Here is a 23,626-nt window from a genome sequence, read left to right on the forward strand (position 1 = left end):
CTACCTTACGTGAAAAGTAAAGATAAGGCCACTGTGTGCTTGGACTCTAAACCTCTGAAGCTAAAATGGGTGTAAGTCTCAACCCAGCTTTAACTGAGTGAATGAATTCAAGAACAAATCTAGCAAAATGTTTTACTGGTTAGCATTGCATGTGCAGGGAATATAGTTTGTCCCTGATATGCAACAAGAGCCAAGATAACATTGTCAGTGCATTTACAGCCTACTAGCAAAACCTATATGCCACCAATAGATGCAGGGGCCCTACCTAATTCATAGATGAGCTCCTTGTGCAGTGCCTGGGAGGTGACAGAAAGCGCTGACTCCAATTGCCTGTTGGTGGCAGAGGAACTGATAGAAGCTCTCACATCCATGTAATTCGGCGAGACTCTCAGGCCGATTGGCCTCTCTCTTGACTGTTCAAGAATATGGCCTGCTGCTCCGGCCAAGTAATTTGCCAATGTCAAAAAGGGTCTGCGGTGGGAGATCGCCTCGAAGACCTCAAAATGGCAGCAATTGCAGTAATTCCTAAACAAGGCAGAGCATGTCAATCCGCATGATTTTCCTCTTTAGCATTCAGGTGAAGCTTCATGCAAAAGTACTGGTGAATAACCTAGCTGGGGCGGTGCCCAGACTAATCCATTCTGATCAAAATGGCTTTCTGACGCCATGAACAACACACACATGTGCAGACTCCATCTTGCAATTGAGATTCCCGGACCTTCGCCATCATCTTGATCGACTTTTAGAAGGTGTTGGACTCTTTGGATTCAGATTATCTATTCAAACATCTTAAAAATATACTTTGGGCCCTGATTTATTGCCTGTCAGGCTCTTTTATATGAACACTGTTGCGAGGGTGAGAGTAAATGATGCGCTGTCTGTCTCCTCGTGCATTGCACAGGGTGCCAGCCAGGGCTGCCCCATCCCAACTCCTATTTGCCCTGGACATGGCAACTCTCAAGGCACAGATTAGGTGTGATTGAATAGCAATGGGTTTGAGTGGGAGGTATTGTTGATGACCATGTCTTCCACTATGTGGATGACATGCTGCTCTGTCAGATGTATCAAATCATTGTGACAGTGTCTTATAGAGACAATATACAGGGTAACAGGTAATTTAATACTTTTTAATTGGGAAAAATGTGTAATGTACCCAAAACCAGGGAGGAGCATGGACCATCAAATTGCAATCATGTCTACTAGAGTCCTCTAACAGTTTTAACTACTTGGGTCTCCATATTGAAAAGGACCCCCAGAATTGCAGGGATGACAACCTAATGCCCTTGTTTGATAGACTGCAAGGAGACATGAACGCCTGGAACTGTCTTCCAGTCAATGTACTTGGAAAAGTGTCCATTTACGAGTTGATGTCATTATGCTGGTAGTTATATGTCCTCCAAAATTACCCATTTGGCTTCTCTGTGCAGTTTATCGTGAAGGTTCAAGAATATACACTTTTATTCCTACGGCCAAATATGGTGCAGAGACTTTTCTTTGAGAAATGTATGATGGTAGCCTCTCCATGGCTGACATCAGCTGTATTAATGGGTTTCCCTGCTCACTCAAATTAATGACTGGATCTTTGGATACTTGCCTGATTTTCCCTTAGATTTGAAATCCAACACTTCATGGAAGCAGGATAGTGACCAAGGCTTTATGGGGACCAGTTGCCATCTCCTTCGGCCTCATCACTGTAGTTGCATTTCAATGCCGGCAGGTGGGGTTGAAATGGCGGGGTTGAGATCACAATTGAATTCAGGAACCTCTACTTTAGGAGGGCACATGGCTCAAGCAAATGGTGAACCTAGGAAGCCCTGGTCGATAGAATCTAATTGCTACCTCCATAGAGGGGGATATTTAGTCCCATGACCGAATCAAATCATTTAATGCCTTTAGGCAAGAATTTCTGCTGCACGTAACACAATTTTATTAATATCACCAGGTGCAATTTTCATCAAAGGTCCACAAATTGGAGGTGATGCACCTTCCTCAATTCACCTCCCTTGAAGCTAAGCTGGTAATTGACCTGCCTCAGGATAAGGAACCTCCCAGGTTTGCTGTATGCTACTCATAAATGTCCCAGACAGATGGCCCCCGGGAATTGGCTACAGCTGGCAGATTATGCTTGATCCACTTTAAATACCTCCACAGGATTTACATTACCCACTGCACCTGTGGAGGATGTCCTTATTGCACAATATCTCAGGTGCTTGAAACAAAATCTGGATTACTTCCATGTAGTGTTGCGGTGTCAGTCCATACAGAGGGACTGGTAGGAAGTAAACCGTCAACAGTATTGGAGTGATAGGTGGCACCGATCTCCCCAACGCATACATTTTTCTTGGCGTTATGGAAGAGGCAAGTTCTGAGTGCGTGGTAGGGTTGGGATTCCTTCTCGCTAAGCGTGACATTGCTAAATATTGGTGCTCGTCCATGCTCCTGACAGTACAGGAATGGCTAAGGGCGATGGACACATGCTCCTTACTTTAAGAAGCAATTATTTGGGTTCAGGGCTGCACTAAAAAGCACGAAAAGATCGGGGTCAATGATGGTAAAAGGAGGGCATTAAACTCCCTGAAGAAATGTGCCTATCACCTGAACCTTGACAAATGGATCCAAATGGAAAATGTTGTGACACACCAGGGCTGAGGAAAAGGTATGACTGGATTTATTCATTTTCCCAGAGATTATCATCCCTTGTATATGAACTTTGGGGTATACTGTCACCGTATAAGGAAAAAGGCCTAAGGGTGAGGTGCCTCACTGTGGCTATGGCAGAAGAGGTGCTCAGGGTAAGAATTTCGAAATTTTACTCACAACTCCTGTTGCAAAAATTAAATCCAACCTTTCCTTGTGGACAGGGTCCTCTTATGTCTGCATACACGTCAGATGGTTTTTAAGACAAGTTGATCACTAGTGATATAGGGCCATATGTATCAAGCCAAATTGACTTCGCAAACGCCGAAATTCGCAGAATTTTGGCGTTTGCGAATGCAATTTGGCCTAATGGTATATATCAAGGAAATCTGCGTGTAAAATTAGGAATCTCAAAATTTGCGATACCTTATTTTGCTATTGCATTTAAGGAATTGCACATTTTGCAATTCCTTAAATGCAATGTAAGAAGCAAAAAAAATTCTCAAATTGGCCTTAAGGAATCGCAAATTACCACCAACTTCTAGTTAGTGGTAAGTTGCGAATTCCTTGAAAAATGCATATTTTAGCATTTTTCAAAGTGCCATGTGACGCACATACATGCCCTTAGGGCATGTATGTGCGCCACATGTGCACCCATGCATATTTCAAGGGGTGCAACAGGGTGTCCTTTGGACACCCTGTACCCTTGAAAATATTCTCAATTTGCGATTAGCAAATTGCGAATCGCAAATTTCCCATTCATTCTTACGGGCCTCCTGGCCCATAGAAATGAATGGGAAAGTATTCCTTAATTGCGAATTCGCAATTTGCGAATTTGCAATTAAGGAATATCAAGAAATCGCTATAAAATTGCGATTTTCTTGATACATAGCAATTAGCGATTCTGAAATAGCGATTTCTTAAAAATCGCTATTACAGAATCGCTAATTGCTACCTTCATACATATGGCCCGGATCTATGTCGTTACAACGCGTTATTTTACAACGCAGACCGTTACAACGCAGTTTTTACAACGCAGGTACCATTACAATGCATGCCATTACAACGCATGTCATTACATAGCAGATACTATTACAACGCATGCCATTACATCGTAAGTATTGGTAAGTATATCTTTTTAAAAAAAATGTAATAAAGTTAATGTATTTAATTTAATTTAATAAATATAATTTAAAAATTGTTAAAACTGTAATTAATTTATTTTAATTATAGTAATTTAATTAATATTAAAATTGTAATTAATTTAAAATATTTAATATAATATAATTAATGAAATATAATAAAATAAAAAATAGTAAATAATATAATGTAATTGATTACAATAAATTTAATTTAAATAAAATTAAAATAATACTTAAAATAATTTAATTTAATATAATTAAAGAAATTTAATTAATTTAAAAATTGTAAATAATAATAATTAAATGTAATAAATTAAATACATTTAAAAATACATTAATTTAATTTAAGTAATGTAATTCAATTATTTTTTTTTTGTAAAAATGTTAATTAATTTAATTAAATTTTATTAAATTAATTAAATTAATTAAATGTATTTAAAGTCGTAATACCCCTGTACCCAAAAACACAAAACCTAGCCCTAAAACCTAAAAATACCCCTGTACCCCAAAAACTAAACCTAGCCCTAAAACCTAAAAATACCCCTGTACCCCAAAAACCAAACCCAGCCCTAAAACCTAAAAATACCCCTGTACCCCAAAAACCAAACCTAGCCCTAAAACCTAAAAATACCCCTGTACCCCAAAAACTAAACCTAGCCCTAAAACCTAAAAATACCCCTGTACCCCAAAAACCAAACCCAGCCCTAAAACCTAAAAATGCCCCTGTACCCCAAAAACCAAACCTAGCCCTAAAACCTAAAAATACCCCTGTACCCCAAAAACCAAACCCAGCCCTAAAACCTAAAAATACCCCTGTACCCCAAAACCCAAACCCAGCCCTAAAACCTAAAAATACCCCTATACCCCAAAAACCAAACCCAGCCCTAAAACCTAAAAATACCCCTATACCCCAAAAACCAAACCCAGCCCTAAAACCTAAAAATAGCCCTTTACCCCAAAAACCAAACCCAGCCCTAAAACCTAAAAATACCCCAAAATTACTTAAATTCATATATATTAATATTTTATTTAATTTTTAATATTAATTAAAATAATAAAATAATGTAAAATAAAATTAAATAAAAATAATATACTTACCTATACTTACGATGTAATGGCATGCGTTGTAATAGTATCTGCTATGTAATGACATGCGTTGTAATGGCATGCATTGTAATGGTATTTGCGTTGTAAAAGTTGCGATGTAATGGTAGTGCGTTGTAAAAGTTGCGTTTTAACGGTGCAATACCATATGGCCCATAGAGAGAAAGCATATGCACAAAATGGTCGTCCAACTGGTTAGCTTCACCTTTAGATGAGGGAAGTTCCACTATGTACTCCTCTGTGGCTATTCCAATCCTTTATAAATATAGTTCAAAATCATATAGTTCAAAATAATGAACCAAAAAAACGCTTCCAATATTTACTCAACTACTTTTTTTTGTTTTTTGTTTATTTGTGGTGTTTCACCACATAGTAAATCCACTTTGATAGAGTTTATTCCAAAACCTATACTAATGATTTTTCTCTTAACCTTCTAAACAATATGAAAGGAATTCTTCTTTCACTTTTCTATGAAATGCACATTTCTCCCAATTCATTTCGGGTGCCTCAGCACTTCATCAGGGAGATTCGCTGTGAAGCCAAAAACAAAAACGGAATAAAAATCTGTCTGCATCCAAATGTATGAGACATCTGTGAAACCAGCCCTTTGATAATGGCCAGTGCCATAGCTCATTATGTGCATCGAATATACAAGACACTTTCAAGTGGTCCAAAATTAACCGAAACAAAAACCATCTAATCCCAAGCCCCACTGTACAAAACAAATCAATATACAATAACACGACCTGGCCAGCATATTCTGCGCTGCTTAAACAACACTACCAACTTACTATAATTGCTTTATGTTGGGCTAATCACCATCAATGCACCATAACACCATAACACTACCAGAACGTCATGCTCCTGCATGTTCAATACAACAAAAATGCAAAACAATTATACAATTCAATACCCAACAACCAAGTGGGACATAACACTAGCAAAATTGTATAAAACTGTACTTATGACCAAAACTCAACGTAAACTCTTGGTTCAAACAACATTCTATATTGTGCTAATCGTCATGCGTGCACCATGACTACACCCTAGAGTTATGGTACTGTGTGTGATGGATGGCAAACCTACACTCAGACCCACCTCAGTGTTAACCCAGATCTTTTGACTGGGGGGAAACTGTTTGCATTGTCAGCATTCCGTCCATCATTTGTTTGCTGTAACACTTTTCGCCCTAAGTGGGATGGGTATGCCCAGGTGTGGGTGCTTTGCTCACTGTGCCACTGGATTCAAGCTAGCCTGGATGAAAAAGGGTGGCATACTCTGAAACCAGTCCCAGGATGCTTGTTTCGGGTCCAGGGAGGACCTGGCATGGCACTTCGGTCTGGATTGTTCCCATGGGGCACAGGGTCAAGACTGATTTGCATATGGCTGGGTCCAAACTGGGGTGGCATAGTGGTCAAAAGAACGATGGATTTAACCCAGATCTTTTGATTGGGGGAGAATGTTTGCATTGTCAGCATTCCGTTCATCATTTGTTTGCTGGAACCAATATCCCTATCCACCAGTGATTCTGGAAAGTTATCCAAATGTACCAAAAACAGTCAGTGTACTCACAGTCAAAAAGTGTTAATTCACAAAATAGAGATATTCAAAAGCGTACATATATTATCTTGAAATTTAAACATCTGATAATATGAGACAGGATGATTAATGCATACAAAATAATAATTAACATGCAAAATGTAATCTGTCATTCATTCCAAAAGGGTGTAATGTCTAGGAATTTCACTTAATGCATTTCCCTTTGCAACAATTTCTTACAAATATCTCTTACTGGTTTTATTGTTACCACTTCCAGAATTTGGAATCCTAATTAGGCTGCGATCTCAGAAGAAAGGAAACTTGTTATGATAACATTCAATTTGCATTGTGTCATTTTTATTGAAACGTATTCATTTTAATATGGAAAACATGTTAAAGTGTTGTTTTAATTCTTTTTATTTATTCGAGTGCTTGTGGATACACAGTACTTTTTGTTTTTCCGTCTGGTGCGTACACGAATAAATCAGAAGGTTTTCTGACGCGTGAGCTGGCCACATACAGTTGTCCATGTGGGAAGCACGGATTCTCCAAATCTATTCCACACACTTGCAGCGATTGTCCTTGTGATTTGTTGATGGTCATTGCAAAAGCGAGTCGCACCGGAAACTGTAAACATTCAGTTTTGGAAAGATTATGAGGGCCCTGGGGGGCCGGGGGCCGATATTTAACATTTTCGTATTTTTTTTTTGCCAGAAACCTTCGCGGAGTGTACTCAACAACTTTTAACAATTTTTTTTTGTTTTTTTTGCCAGAAACCCTCATGGGAGTGTACTCAACAACTTCCCAAAGTTTGATGCTGATCGGATGAATGGTGTAGTAATGCATAAAGGACAAACAGACAGACACACATTCGTTTTTATATATTTATAGGTATAACTTTTGTGTACTGTAATTCTTATTTTAACTTTCGTTCCGTTTCACCAATGTACAATAAACCACAAGGGCATTTAATTGTGTAAATACAGTTTTCGTGTCACATGTTGCTGAATGCTTCAAAAAGACCTTTTGATCATTATATGGATGTACCACACTGTTGCCTAGAAAATATTGTTAGGGTGTAAATCATTTCGTTCCATTAAATTCCATGATCGTTGATATGCAAATAATGGTTGGTCTTTTGGTCTTTTATATAAATTACCAACATCTTTTTCAGATTGCAAAATTTCACTATGATTTTAATTACTTGTTTAATCTTAGCGGAGAATCTAGACAAAAAGGTGAACCTGATTTGTTCTTTTTTGTTTGATGTCATAAGCAAAGAGTCTCGACTTCTCAGTTTTAAACGTTCTGTAGAAATATTTTCTCTGGGTACTCACGACTGTTAAATCTTTTTTTATACTCATCCTGCAAACCGACAAAAACTTGTTCTTCAGATGCTATTCTCTTTAGGCTTATGAACTGTGAATACGGCAAGTGGTTTTTCAATAATGTAGGATGGAAGCTGTGGTAATATAGTCCACAATTCCTATCCATTAGCCTTTTATATACATTTGTCTGAATACTCAATTCTGTGACACAAACCATGACATCTAGGAATAGTATGTGTGTTTTTATTAGAATGTGTGGACTGGATATTAGGGTTGATTCAATTTAAATCCATTTTTTTTCTTCTAGAGATTCCCGTGCCCCATTCCACATGATGAAAATGTTGTCTATGTATTTAGTGGAAAGAGTCAAGCCTTGTTTCCATTGGACATTATAAAACACAAATTCTGTCTCAAATTACTCAACAAATATGCTTGCGTAGCTTGGTGCCACTGTAAATCCCGTGGAAGGTCCATTGTTACACTTTTTGTTAAAAAGAAATGCTGTAGTATCTTCTGTGTAGGAATTCATCGTTTGAACAATGGGTTGCAGAAACAAAATCCAAATATTGTCATAATGGCACTTGAATAGGTCCACAAGCAAAAACAGTTGGTCACATTGAAGAGTCAAACAAACGCTTATTGTTTTTTAACATGTATATGTGTAGTCTCTTAGGGAATGGTGTCTGAAGAATCTTTTTGTTTTTTCAGTAACCCACTCTTTTTCCTAGGCTTTTTGTTTGTTCACACAATGGGTGTCCTTCAGATAGAAAATGGAACATAAATCCCTGACATGCGCTGCAAACTGGTTAGGACACTTTGCATATGGCTTAAAAACTAAAAGGTTGAGGCGCAAGCTGGCTAAAATGAAGACGAGAAGAAGAAAACCGACCAAGAAAAATTAGGGATAAAGAGAAACACAGTGGGAAATGAATGAGTCCAAGAGTAGCAGGCTCTAGGCCACACTGAGTGGAGGAGGAAAGGTAACTGGTGATGGCATCCACCTACATTGAGGAAGGGACAGTGCCTCGCATGGCTCGTCAAAAGTGCCAGCCATGCAAAACTCAGATTTAAACAGTTTCCTAAGCAGTTGTGGGTTCCACCACTGGATAAGTGAGTAACCTGCAGTCTGGGAAAAGGAGAGACCCACAATTTAGGGGACCAGGATTATGGTCCTGCAGAACCCATCAAAGTTTAATACAGGCCATCAAGAAATGGCAAAAGGGCTCTGAGGGACAGCTAATGGGAAAAGTATCATACCTAAATCAATCAAATGCAAATGTGATCTGAGTGAAATTCGTCAAACAGAAAATCGCTCTTAGAGGTCTTCGAATGGAATAAGGTTCCTTAAAAATACCATTGCCAACCTAAGCTTCTAGAGACTGACTGCATTAAGGGTCCAAGTGAACTCCATCAAATGAGAAAAAACTTATGCAAGATAATGAAAAGCGGTGTATTTATGTACAGGCCTTAAAAGGGCCATTCTATAACCTTAAAGCAGATTTAATTATGGCCCAACCCTGATGAGTCATCATATTAATGTATGTGTGTGCTGTTGGTCTAATGACTGAAATAAAGTTAGGACGGAGGATTTCTTTGACAGATGGAAATGCCCCTTACTTTCTATCATTCTATCATTATTCAACATTATAGTTAAGTACACATTTTAAATAGACATGGCACGATTCTCCTGTCTTTATGATGGCTGGAACGAGTAAGCTCCTCCTGTACCTGATGTGGAAGTTCTGCACATTCACATTCCTGTAGGGGGCGGTCTTCCTCTGGCACCAAAGCAGCAAACCCTCCTTGGCCGATGTTTCTTTTAAAGGAAAAAGTAAGATGAGGGTGAATGGAAGTTACATGCCCAAAACCTCCTTTTCACAAATGTTTCCTACAATTTATGAAAGCAGAAGGCAACCATTTGCTCTCACATATGACACATGGAAGTGATGTAACAGCTCATCATCTCTTATAACAGGGAGATGCTGGCTGAAAGTCACATGGGAGATATTACCAGAGGATGTACCATGTTACAACGCATACCGTTACAACTACCTACCATTACAACGCGACCATTACAACGCATACCATTACAACGCATAGCGCTTTGAGGTGCTGGATAGTGGTAAGTATAATTTACTATTCTAACTCCAGTCCCCGTGGACCCTAGGGAAGGTGTTGGATAGTAAATTATACTTATTCCCTATCCTAGAGCGCCCCCAGCGCAATGCGTTGTAATGGTATGCGTTGTAAAAGTCGCGTTGTAATGGTAGTGCGTTGTAAGAAATGCGTTGTAACAGGTGTATACCATTACCAGATCTTATCTAGTACTCCTTTCTTGCCTTTTTACACGAGCGCCCTTTTCTGAAACGATGCATGTTTCACAGTTTTATCCACGGTTCCAATTACCAGAAAGCAATCACAAGGATTCCTGAAACTTGGTAACCACTGTGCTTTCATTTTCACACAACTCAGGGAATTCTCTAGACCTCTGTCCGCTTCAAAGTCTTGAAGCAGCATAGAATAATCTGATGCAGCTCATTCATATGACTACACACACTTGGGGTTCTCTAGCCTCAACAGCTTGAACAAAGGCTGAGTCTTAAGCTTATGTTGGTGTAATGCTTCTAAACCCTCTACTTGCTGGAGGTCTTGCGAAACCCTTCCTGGTGGGGAGGATGGGGGTAGCCTATCACTATTGGATTATGTGACATTTTATAAAACACACTTGGCCTCCACACAGTGCTTACTTTTTTAGAAACTTGGAGCAAAGTGAATTTATTAAGGATGACTTTAAATATGAAGATTATGAAGTTTCTGAAGTTATTAGGGCCTTAACTAAGGCAGATAAGTAAGGCTACAATGCAGATCCTGAAGAAACATGACTATCTGGAAATAAAAACAAGCATTTGCAATGCAATTGGTCTACCCTTTGGGACCTTATATGTATTTAGCTATGTAGCACATAAGCCTGGATGCTGAAACATCTACTGTTCTTTAACCCCTTTGATGCTGATGACGAGCTCAGCTTGTCATCAGCTACGGCGCTCGTATGCGGATGACGAGCTGAGCTCGTCATGTAACGCAGTATTTTAAAAAACGCCGCACACAGCGGGAAAAGCCGCCGCAGCGATGCGATTAACATGGTGGAAAGTAAGCACCAAACTGCGTGGCATGTCAGGTATGGAAACACATGGAGAGAAATATTGCCTTTCAGCGGCAAATGGTATGGTCCAAAGCTCTGTTTTTAATATAAAATCAGGGCCTTCGGTGGTCATATCATTGAAAATAGAAGATTTGAAAAACATATTATTGTCTATGGGTGCTCTTGGAACACAATTTCTATGGACTGAAATCTAGCGAATGCTAAAGTGATTCTGGTATTTTACCGACCTCTGCTGGTCGTTTTCTATCAAGAAAGTTAAATAGAGGGAGTTGCCAGAAATTTTTTAAAAATACAGTCCCTCAGCAGAAAGCAATTTTGGTATTTTACGGACCTCTACTGGTCCTTTTTTATTAAGACAGTTAAATAGAGGCAGTTGAAGAGAAAAAAGTCCCTGAGTGGAAGCAGACATGTCCTAGGACTGATCTCCAGAGCCAACAAAGTACATACACATATAAGTATATACTAATATATAAGTAAATACTAAAGTATATACAAGAGGTCTTGAATGCTCGACCTAATGACAGTGAAATTGTCTTGGGCAGCACAATAAAGCTCTTTAAACTAGAAACGTACGACAAGTCAAGGAGTGAAACTATTTTTTTTAAATATCTGTCTGTCTCCCGGGACTGAAAATATCGAACAGCAATATTTGCTCAGTTTTACGGCATTGTACATGGCATTGTACATCGTATGTCAGGGAGAATAACTCATACAAGGGTAGGATCAAATGTAACAAACAAAGGAAACCATACCTGTTGCTATTTAGGATAACTGCAGTATGCAAACTACCTGAAGATTCTGTTTCCGATAACGGCAATAACAATGTTATAAATATTAGTTAGCAGTAGTATTTGCAGAGCCTTCCATTTTGTGACCATACCAGAGCTGATTCCCTGGTTCTGTGCAGTTGCAGTCTTGGTATCTCTGAGCTGGGAGTTCTCTCAGAGCCTGTTCTAGACTCCTTCACAGCTGGGCTATGGCAGTCACCAGTACTCATCTCTCTGCCTCAACTTCTCAATCGCTCCTCGCTGTCTTTGTCCCATACCGCCTAAGCTTATCCTGTGATACTGATGCAGCTCCCTTCTATTAGACAATTCTCACTGTTACCCCCTCCTTTGCTTGCACTGTCGCTATTCATCCTTTACCGTCTCTTCTGCTCCCTGTGCATCTGATCCTCAGGCCACTTTCTTCCATCTGTCTTCTTTTATACTGCTTCTCAGCAGTTATCACAATTGACTTACTGTTCTTCCAGGAGTTTGTTCAGCAGCCTCCAGCTTTCTAACTTGCTGTCTTTGGGGGCTAATTTAGAGTTGGTGGTAAAGAAAAATCCCTGATTTAAAAGGAAGTGCTAAATCCAGAGGAGACTCATGTGCACAATTTCTATCTCCCTACAATCTCTGCGGCAAAGGCAATCATCATAAGGGTCACTGACCCAACGTTGCCCTTCCTGATGAACACTTTAAAGGCGCCACATCATGTTTCAAAATTGTAAGTATTATAGCAGAGGTTTTTCACAGGCTACAAATCAAGCAGGATGTGATTAATCGATAATGACATGTCGGGAGCAATCGTTCCTAATTCGAAGCACGCCTCCTAGAAGTATTTACATTTATAATGGTGCTGTGATTGTACTCGTTCACTGACTCACTACAAACATTTGAAGAGGGAAACAGCTTTAATTTCTGTTACAGCTTCAAACTAGGGTTACACATGCTCATGCACTTCATGGTACTAAATCGGTAGGCTTTTACCCCGACCCAGTGTGCCATATTCATCCAAATACCAAGCCGCCCCAATTTTTCTTAATGAGCAATTTTTCAGACCTCATTCATTCCACACAGCACAGAGAAAGGACGCCACCTTCTCACCCAAGGCTCACCTCTGAACATCGACTCACCTTCCACTGAGATGTCTTGGATGGCAAAACGCAGGATGATAGTCCAGATCATACCCAGGGTCATCTTCAGGTTGCCATCAACGATCTCTGTGAAAGAAATGGTGGAACACAGAAGGCTGTATCAATTGAAAAGCAAAAGACACTGGACTCAAGAGAACGCCAACATTGTCTTCTGTTTAAAAAAAATCTTATTTTATTGTTCAAATAGCAAATGGTTAACGAGGCCCTATTTCAATCCAGACATCCAGCACGGCTCGAACTTCCCAAGGGTCTGTGCCCTTGAATCTAAACCATGCTCCAGAAATCATAGCTGTTTAACGCTGAGAACAGGGTGAAGTCTAATTCAGTCTCACCCAGTCAGTCCTTGTATTCTCTTGCCCATCCTCCTTGGTGGTGTGTTTGGGTCCCACTTCTAGGTTCCTGTTGTACTTCTCACAACAGGGCTTTTCTTTGCTCACTTCGTCCCTCCAATTTTCAAAGCAAACTTAATCGGCCCACATGGCTAAGAGGCACAATGACGTCAACGTTTTGTACAAGGCTTTTTATATGATGTGCCTGATCAATACATGCTACTACTACAGAATGTTCGAATATCAGTCCACCACCACGTTTTCTGAACCATTTAAAGATGCCACAGTAGCATTCCCAAGCACTTGCCTCTGATAGGTATGTGAATGAAGCTGAAAGCGCTGCAGAACAGCGACAGTGGTTTAATAAAACAGCATCTGCCCGCAAAGAAAGGGAAAGGACGATGAGTCCCACACATTAGTAAAGACACTAAGAACAGCCTTGTTGTTTCAACAGACAGGTGTAGATATAGGACTGGAAGGGGATTAGGTTCAAGAACATTTGATGGTGAGCGATGTGATGTAGGGAGCATGCGTTAGCTGATGTGGTTCGAGCGTGAACTCAGCTACACATATGACTTCTTTGTGCTTTTTACTTGACGACTCACAAAAAAGTTGATGCTCACCAGCAGTGGTGCTCAGCCGAGTGGAAAAAGATAGCTACATCTCTCCAAGTGGCATTTAGGAGATCGTATTTGCACTTTATTAATTTGTTGAGCAGGTGCTTTCGAGAGATTTCAAAATTACTGAAATGACTCAAAAAGGCTGCATAAAACATGGTAGAACATAGATGTGTTAAGTTACAGAGGTAACGACACTCGAAAGTACGAGACCTGTAACTTCTTAAAAATGTAACCCTTTCCAGTTGCAGTTAGCAATCTAACTCACCCTCAGCACCAATGGAGACCAGCTTCACTCCCTTGCTGGCGATGTAGTCCAAAGCTTTGTTTACGTTGGCAATCTTATGGAAACGCATCTTGCCTTTGTCTGGCTTCGGCAGTCTTTCACCTGAGAGGGAAAAAGAGAGACCATAAGATCAAGATAAAACCTGATGCTTAAAATTGGTGTATGGCAATTAGACAATAGGACTGGATCAAAGCCTGACTTGCTGGGCGTGAGCCTCCCAAATCACTAGTATCTGTGAGCTTATGTGCAAATTCCTCACTTCAAATAATACTTTTCTCAATTAAAATATGTGTGTGTGATCAGGACTAATAACTACTGCACTGGTGAAGTGATCAATCAAGAGCGGTCTTAGGCAACAAATACGTTTAGAGTTTATGAGCAGTTCAAAACTGTGGCAGAAGACAGAAAAAGTACACAACCACCAGGTTTAGATTCTAGGGAAATATAGTGAGTAAATGGGAGTAGTAAGATGTAAATCAGATCTTCATTTTTAAATATAGCAATATGGATACACATGCATTGGAAATCTATGAGTTCTAATTAGCTCTAAAGCATCCATATCTTTTCCAAACGTTCAATGCTTATCCATTTCAATATTTAACCTGATGCTTTTTTCCCAACAAAATCCTCTTTCTTTCCAACCACAACGTATCAGCAAAGAATGGGATGTTAATACTTTCAAGTGGCACAGGAGAACATCTGAGTCATATAACAAGAATTACCATGACATAATAAAAGCAATTTCATTTCATGACTCGCTTCTTTTTCCCTAGATAGCACTTGCTAACGCTCATAATTTTGCCTAGTCACCATTTCATGCTTTGGTTCCTTTGCCCAGTGGATATTGCATTAAGGGGGTGTCTCATGCTTTCCTTCATTTGGTCTAGAGGGTAGTTCACTATGTCCTTTTTTTCCAAAAAGGGCAAATCAGGATCTTACTTATTTTTCGCTGGTGACATTTGATGTTTCTTTTTATTTTCCTTGGAAGACTGTTCATGTCTTTCTTTATTTTCCCAATATTATCCCCACTCACATCTAAAAACGAATTCTATGAAAATATTAAATAAAAGATGCTTTCAAAGCCTGGACCTTCATCCAAGCTTATGCAGTCTTAGGCCTGGCCGCAAAATAAACCTTCTGAAGTTAACCATTTATCTCCTACAATCGAACACCAGGCAGCCACTAGAACTTTGTATTCTTCAAAACATTAATGACAACACTTTCATTGCTTTGCTTTTAAACCTCTGCAGGAGTAATACATTGTCAACGTTGTCTGAATAACCAGCGTCTAGAAGAGCTCAGATTCATGTTGAGCTTAGATAACACACAGAAGAATAGACTGCTTATGTGGAATAGTCTCCTTTATTTGTGCCATAACACTTTTTAGTCTGAACTTAAAATCAGTATGTTTTGAAGAACAGGTTACTAACCTTCACTTACAATATTTCTAGTTAACACTCAAGCAAACTGCAGTTTCCTCACCCCTAAAATCTCCCTCCATGGGCCAGACTAGATCGCGAACATTGAAACATCCCTCCTGCACCATGGGTGGTGCCTCAACTCTGAATCGGCTTGTGGAACTATCCTGGGCATGACATCACAGAGCTGTATAAGGTACCACCCTGGCATACTTACAGGGACAGGTTGACCAGATCCGAGTACCAAACCCTCTGTGGGCAGTCTGGCGCAATTAAGATCATCTGTGCATGTCTTGATGCAGCCATCTGAGAAAGTGAGGAATCAGAGGGATGGGAGGACATTCACAGTGGAGAGAGAAATCCAACCTCAGACTGAACTCTTCCCCAGGACTCCCTGAAGCAGAAACTATAGGGTGCAGAACTGTGAAGATATTGTGTGTTTTTGTGAGTGGCAAAAAAGATCTACTGATGGATTGGGTCAAAGGTTGAGAGCTGGGCCCACAGAAAGCAGAAGAAACACACAGAAGTCCTTGTGTGTGCCATCGAGCTTAGGGAACTAACAAAAGGGGAGCAGGCCCAATAAGGCAAAGGATGACTTTCAGGACTGGGACCAGAGCTTCCTCCTGAAAAAATCAAGATCAAAGCCTGAATATCTTGAAACCGATGAGAAGATAGGAAGGCTTTTTGGTATACAGCACCACCCTATTGAAGAGAAGACACTGGGAGGGTTAAAACTGTGACCTCTAGTGGACGAACAGAAAGATTGTTCCATGCAGATAATTCAGCACTAACACCTTCAATATCCAGGTGTCGAGTTACAGTAAATCAGAAATCCATGACTTGTGAAGATGTGCCACAATCACAAACATTTGTAAAGTCTCAGGGCTGAAGTTATCCTAAATGGAAGAACTGCAAATTGATAATGGGTGGAGGCCTGCACAAAACACAGATACCTCCTATGCAACTGCAGGATTGGTATATGAAAATATGGATCCTGTAAGTCGCCGCACACCATTCAGTCTCCAAACTCTGTTTACAAATGGACTAGCACAAGAGACAGTATATTGTGCTCTGGAACAAACTCCGCAACATCTCTACTCAACACAGCGAACATTTCTGGCTGAGGAATGCAGGCATGGTCATCTCAGATGACCCAAGCAAAAGAGGGATTAGGAGGAGGCATGTTCTAAAATAGGTAGGCATAACTTGGTTAAAAAATATGTAGGACTCAAAGGTCCGTGGTGATGGACTGCCAACATGGTAAATGGAAGGACATACTCCCACCTTTGGACTGCACATGCTCCCTGAAGGCTAGTTAGAGCATTTTTTCTAGGAGGTGATCGAGAAGAGAAAAAGAGAACGGTTGTGCCTGCCCTCCATGGCCTTTGCAGCTGCCATGTTCCCTGTAGCTGTAAAAGAACGCACTGTGCTGCTCTACTGGGTCAGAAGTTTGATGCCACCGAAAAGGCTAATCACTGGATTATCCACTGAACTTGCGGTACTGTTGGTGAAATTGGCAAGCAGGGGAATCCTGCATAACAGACTACCCAAATGGATTTCACCCAAAAAACCACTGGGAAATGTCCAGGCAGGGAGGTGGATGGTTACAGAGAAGCCCATGAAATGTACCACTAACTTGACCATATCTAGGCCTCAGCAGAGGATCTGTTTGGCTGCGTCTTGCCCATCCTGCACAAAATGAGCAATATGGTCCCAAATATGGTCTGTGAGGTTCAAGATGACCATTTGGCCATTTCCCAGCTTGAGAGTAAGGGACAGGAAGACAAATCACTTTGGTGGAGCAAATGGCAAGGCTCCCTAAAGAAAACACTTTCTTCCCCATTGCAGTAATGCTTTTGTCTTCATAACTGTAGAAGAGGAAAAAGAGTTCAGTTTCTGTTTCGAAGAGGAAGAAGCCTGAATGACAAGACTAAGCAAAGAGGGGTGAGCTGTTAAAAACTTTGGGTACCAGGAGTCGGACAATTGACACTGACCTGGGGTTCACCACAGAAACTGATCTACTCCAGGCAATCAAAATCAGATCCATCAGTGTTTCACATAAAGGGCGTAATGGCTCCACTGCAGGAGATACCCTTTGCTGGATTTCTGTGAGGTTAGCTTTATTCTCTTACACTGGTAAAGGAAACCCTCTTTCTTGCGTAGGGGAGGCATGAACTCTTCTTTGGGGGTTCTACCTATGGACAGGTATCCAAGCCACTATTGTTCTGGAGGGCTAAGTAGTTGCCACTATCTCAGCATAAAGGGGAAAGAAGATAGCCTCCATTGCTGTTGTCATCATGGTTATCACAGTCGATGTTGGGGATATGAATGAAATCTGAATCAGAGCCAAAAAACCTCAAACCTACCACAGTACTTGTCATGAGGCAATGGCATATAAGGGCACATGGAGACTCTTCCCCCAACAACCATAGTGCCCTACTTTTGGATCTGACTAGAATGGCCACTGTCGTTTGAAAATTCACAACTTTCTGCAACAAATCCACACTGACCACGTTATACAGGGTTTTTATTCGCTTTCAACCATGATGCACAGCAGCTGCGCTGCGGTACAATATGGCAAAAAAAGTCCCAAAGCCAATAGGTTTTGCAAAGGTGAGACCTACTGGCTTTGCCAATGCTTGGTTTTCCTGGCGGGAGGAGATGAGGAAGATGAGGCAAGCAACAAAGCGGGAGGGGGGTGAGGCAAGCAAGAACAAAGGATGGTGGCGAGCTGGAGGGGGGCAAGCAAGAAAGCAGTGGAGGATGAGCAAACAACAACTGGCAACAACGCCGATCAACAATGATGGGCAACAATGACAACCAAGCAAGAAAGGATAGGGCAAGCTACAACAACAGGGTAGCAACATTGGACCACGAAATGACAGGCCAAACAATAGTGGGGCAAGAAATGAACGAAAAACAACTGCCAACATCAACATGGAAAACAACACAGTGAAAAAAATGCAGAGCGGGAGGGTAGGTGGTAGACGTCCTGACAACATGCAAAAAAATTAAAAGTACCTCTGAAAGCACGCAAACAGTGGAAGCTCACACAGCACTGAAAGGAAGCAATACTTGAGCTGTGCTCCATGGGAAGGTCAAACATACGAAGCGGGAGTGAAGTTGGCCCATGCTGACCAAAAAAGAAGAAAATAAATGAGTTACAAAATGCTGCAGTCCATGTGGTGCAGGTACTGGTGTGCATGCACACAGGGGGGCACATGATGAGCCCACTGTGTGCATCCGCATGGAGGGAGGCACAAGTGGGCCCTGTAAGGCCCCCTTTGTTTCCTCACTGCCACACTTTTCATTGGGGTCCTACTGCCATGAAAAGTGTGGCAGTGAAGAAACTCATAAAATGCTTGGCGGGGTCGCAGCAGCCCCATCAAGCATATTGAGGCCTTAGACCACTGCTCTACCGCCAGGAAACAGAGGTTCTGGTGGTCCCAGGATGGCCAAACGCCCTGGTCGTAATGTGGCGGTTGGAAGACCGCCATCATTGCACCCCTGCAAGTCTGGCAGTACGTGGACCGACAAACTCGTAATAAAGCCCTCAATTTGGGATTGTTTTATGGGGAAAAACACATTTTAACACACACCCTTCATCCTGAACTGCGGCTGCTGCCAGCAGCCTCACCTCAACTTGTACCTTTTCCTGTGGCCTGCTGTTACTAATGTTGCAGATCTGTTTTAAAGAATTCGCCACCATTGTTTTTTTATTGGGATTTGTCCACATAATGTAGCAATATAACACAACAAGGAGTTTAGCTAAATCTGAAAAAGCACGTAAAAACAGATTAGGGCAATGTTGCTCTAGAAAGGGATAAAAAAGTATTTTAATGCCTCTAGACTCAAGAGCTGCTTGAAAGACGTTTATTCATGTGTGCGTTCCATAATATTTATTTATAAAGCTTTATAGCTTTTCATCGACTGTCATATTGGGCAATCAGGTTTGCTTCCTGCGGTAGACCTGCAGTACTTTTTCTTTACTGTGCTGGGAGACATTAGTTAAATTTCGCCAAGATTGACGGACATTGAATGGCTCATATCTAGTGATTTTAACAAGTGATGTAAACGTATAGGAATCATATTGATAGCACAAGATCATTTGCATAAGTTACCTATTTAACCGGTGACGACCAGCTGTCTATTACATGTTAATTAGTCAGGAGACACACAACTCATCAGCCAGGATTACAGACAGCAAATAGTGACAGACAGAAGAGGGATGTTAATTTACTTATTAATGTATGTTTTACAGCACACCAATATGTCACCTTTCTACCACTTTCCAACGCAATGCAATACATTTGTTTACATTGGAGACGTACATAATTAAGTCGTTCTTTCTCAAAACAGGCAACCTTTCTGTTGGATTGAACAGGCTAAGGAGGGACACAGAGATCTTAAACTGGACATGGTCTGAGTTCTATACACCACAAAATGCATATAGTGACGGCCCTGGCACATAGGCCAAGCAGGAGAATGCGTTCGAGTACATCATTGGGTGAGTGTGGCCAGGCGGCATAGAGTGGACAGACATGGGTGCAGAAATAAAGGAGCTTTGAGGGGCATAACATGTAGAAAGGGGATGGATCCTCCAAAGCGATCAAAAAAATAACAGCTATTAATCTTCCTACAAAAAGATGCCATAAAGTGTATGTAATCCTGTATGGATAGGGCTATTGAGCAGTTCCACAAACTGAGGAAAGTGAGAGGGGCACAGTTCTTTAATGAGTAACATGGTAACATGTTCTTGAATGGTTACTATGAACCTGCAATCAGTTGCTTTGAAACATATTCAGTCAAGTCCTTTGCTTTGTGCCAGAAAGCAAAACAAATCCAACAAAAACGTAAACTAAGAAAAAGGAATGGAAACAAGGGCAGTCCCTTATGCCTCAGTTCATGATTTCCAGTCTGGGCATCACAAGGAACAACAGGGAATAATAACTGCAGCACTGTAGTTGATTTTTCATGGAGCGTAAAAATCTAAGAAGAAAATAAATATGCCTTTAAATTCTCCATTTATCTGAGAGAGCGCAAAACCGAATAAAAAATTGTAGGGGTGCATCATATTCACAAGTAGTCAGCACCCACATATATAGAGGACTTACTAACTGTGTTCAAATATAATGTAGGGTTGAGAACTAATGTAGATGATATTAGAATTATACTAAGGGCTAATGTAATGTGCTTTAAAAAGCAATAACGCTGTTTAACATAGAGATGCCGTTTGCTGTGGAGAATTTCACTAATAAGAGTGTGTTTAATAATTCACCATAGTGCCTTTAGTCTTGCTTATTAAACTCACAGTTGTAACGTTAAATGTGATTAAATGGCTTAGGTAGAGATTTGTATTTTGCATTAAAGATTGGTGTTAAGGAACGTAAATGTATTGCTTATGTTAGCCTGTTGGTGCACATAAACGTGCAGAGGCCCATTTCATGGAAATTGTGTAGGCCTGATTTGAAATGCCTTTTAGAATTAAATCGTAGAAATGTTTTTGGAGAAAGCTGCCTCAGCTAAAGTCATTTGCAACATTCAGAATTTGTGAGCCGATTCACATGTGTTCCTTTGCAGGTGCAGAACCAAGTAGATAAGGTAGTAGAAGGGCCCATTGTGTATGAGAGTCAGGATGCTAGGCTCAGACGTGGAGGAGTAACTGAGGAATTCAAGAAAGCAACGTGAAGAGAAAAAGAGCCTGGGACCCAAGGACGTTTTAACGGACAAGGATGGAGAGGTGCCATAGTGGAAAATTCTGGAAACCAACACCTCCTCGAGGGGCGTACCTGAAGGCGTGTCGATCGCATTGTGGGGTTTTGTATTAGGGATAGCACCCAGAGCAGAGGGTGGAGGTAGAGCAGGTGGGCTGAGGAGTCAGAGAGAGAGGTTGGTCAGGCAGAGAGTTTAGCTATGACTGAGTAGCCTGAAGAGTGAGCTTGGAGGAAAGTGAGTGAGCTCTTTAAGAGTCACCACTGCTGACACCTTTTTCTGAATGGGACATTGTTAAGTAGGGATGTAATTTAGATTAGTGTAGGGACAGACTAACCTGGATTTTATTCCTTTTATAAATGCTTACTAAAACTCAGGTTATAGCAATTCTTGTTAGCCTGATGATTCTTGAATTGGTATTGGTATTATTTCTGAGTCGACTGAGATTCTTTCGTAGGATTATGTTTGTATTAGTGCCTGTTTACCTTTTGAATCTTTTGCTGAGATGTTTATACATCCAGTTGTTTTTGGCTTTGTAATAAATGTTTGAACTTCGTTCCTAGTCAGTGGTTCTTTGGGGATTGTAAGGGGAATTTGTTGAAATTGACTAATCATTGTTTACATAGATTTTCCTAATTCACTCTATGACAGGCAAAAAGGTCTAGTCGACCTTTGTCCGGGATTCTGGAGAATGGTAAGCAGACTCTAGAAGTAAAATCACGCCCCTTCATATCTTTCGCTGCACTTAAAAGACAGAGGTCAAATGTCAGCCTATGTGTTCTGACAACTTTCTGCTTATGTTTTTTTTATATAGGGACTGGTGTTTACAAACTCCCCTCACTTTGTGATCAGAGAAAGAAAAGTGAAGTCAATTATGCGACCATTTTGCTGGGGTACAGGAGTGTAAAATGAAAGGCTGTAGGATTATTTTTTTTATACCATACAACAAATGTAAGTGAACTGTACACATTCAGCATTTAAGAAAGCAAAAATGAAGCACCTTTTTCTGTAATTCTGAAATGTGATGGAAGGAATATACTACTTACCAGTATGCATCTGTTCTTGGCATGTAGGGCTGTTGACATTCATATCTGTGCATAGATCGCTGCCTAGTGTTGGGTCCGGATGATTGCACATTGTTGTCCTGGAAGAGTCTTCGAAGTATCACGAGATAGGTGGCTCCTCCCCTGGACTACAGTGCGCATGGGCATCCTCTCCATCTTCAGATTGTTTTTCGCCATTGTGGCATAGATGGAGTGTAATACAGTAAGGTATGACCATGCTTGAGAATGATTCTGAGTGCTACAGCTGCGACAGGCACCGGAGAGGAGGGCGGGCGATATGAATGTCAGCAGCCCTACATGCCAAGAACAGATGCATACTGGTAAGTAGCATATTCCGTTCGAGGCATGTGGGCTGCTGAATTCATATCTGTGCATAGAATAAATAGCAGTTACCTCCTTAGCGGTGGTTGCCCGTGCCAGCTGCAGCAGTCTGAAAAAGAGTTTTGAGAACAGCCTGTCCTACAGCAGCTTGCTGTTTGGAGTGTACATCTACGCAGTAGTGTTTGATAAATGTATGTATGGTGGTCCATGTGGCTGCTCTACGTATATCCTCTATAGGAATGTTATCTAGGAAAGCCATGGATGCCCCTAACTTGCATGTGGAATGCGCTCTTGGGGGAACTGTTAATGTGCGTTTAGCCTTTTGCTAACATATCTGTATGCACTTAACAATCCATCTGGCTATACCTGATTTGGAAACGGGGTTGCCTTTGTGTTGTGGAGAGAAGGCAGCAAACAGTTGCTTAGTCTTCCTGAAATCCTTTGTCCTGTCTATGTAGTACAGGAGAGCTCTTTTAACATCTAATGTGTGCAGTGCTCTGTCTGCCACTGAGTCTGGATTTGGGAAGAAAACGGGCAGTTCTATGGTTTGGTTAATGTGGAACTGCGACACCACCTTAGGCATGAATTTAGGGTTGGTACGCAGCACCACCCGATTAGCATGAATCTGTATGAAAGGCTCTTGAATAGTTAGGGCCTGAAGCTCACTAACTCTTCTTAGCGATGTGATTGCCACTAGAAAAGCCACTTTCCATGTCAGAAACTGTATCTCACAAGAGTGAAGAGGTTCAAAGGGTGGTCCCATTAGTCTGGTGAGAACTATGTTTAGATTCCAGACGGGTGAAGGAGGGTGTCTGGGAGGAATATCTCTTTTGAGTCCTTCCATAAAAGCTTTAATGGCTGGCACCCTGAAAAGAGAAAGATGCTGCCTGTTTTGAAGATAAGCTGCCATTGCAGCCAAATGTATCTTGATGGAACTATATGCCAGATTGCATCTGTATAGATGCAACAAATAACATATAATGTTTTGCGTGGATGCATCTAGCGGATTTATGTTATTATTGGAACAGTAAATGACAAAGCGCTACCA

General features: G+C 40.9%; 1 protein-coding gene across 1 annotated transcript in view; it reads right to left on the reverse strand.

Annotated features, from left to right (window-relative positions):
* ACTN3 (actinin alpha 3) overlaps nt 1-23,626 on the reverse strand; it is a 209,158-nt gene that overhangs the window by 68,312 nt on the left and 117,220 nt on the right. Inside the window, exons 3-5 of the mRNA XM_086938553.1 lie at nt 14,046-14,165; nt 12,811-12,897; nt 9,479-9,566 (exon numbers count right to left, since the gene is read on the reverse strand). Of these exons, the coding sequence (XP_086794679.1) occupies nt 9,479-9,566; nt 12,811-12,897; nt 14,046-14,165 (295 nt within the window). The remainder of the gene's footprint in view (nt 1-9,478; nt 9,567-12,810; nt 12,898-14,045; nt 14,166-23,626) is intronic.

This window comes from Lissotriton vulgaris, chromosome 9 (genome assembly GCF_964263255.1).
Source record: "Lissotriton vulgaris chromosome 9, aLisVul1.2, whole genome shotgun sequence".
In the NCBI taxonomy this organism is placed as follows: domain Eukaryota; kingdom Metazoa; phylum Chordata; class Amphibia; order Caudata; family Salamandridae; genus Lissotriton; species Lissotriton vulgaris.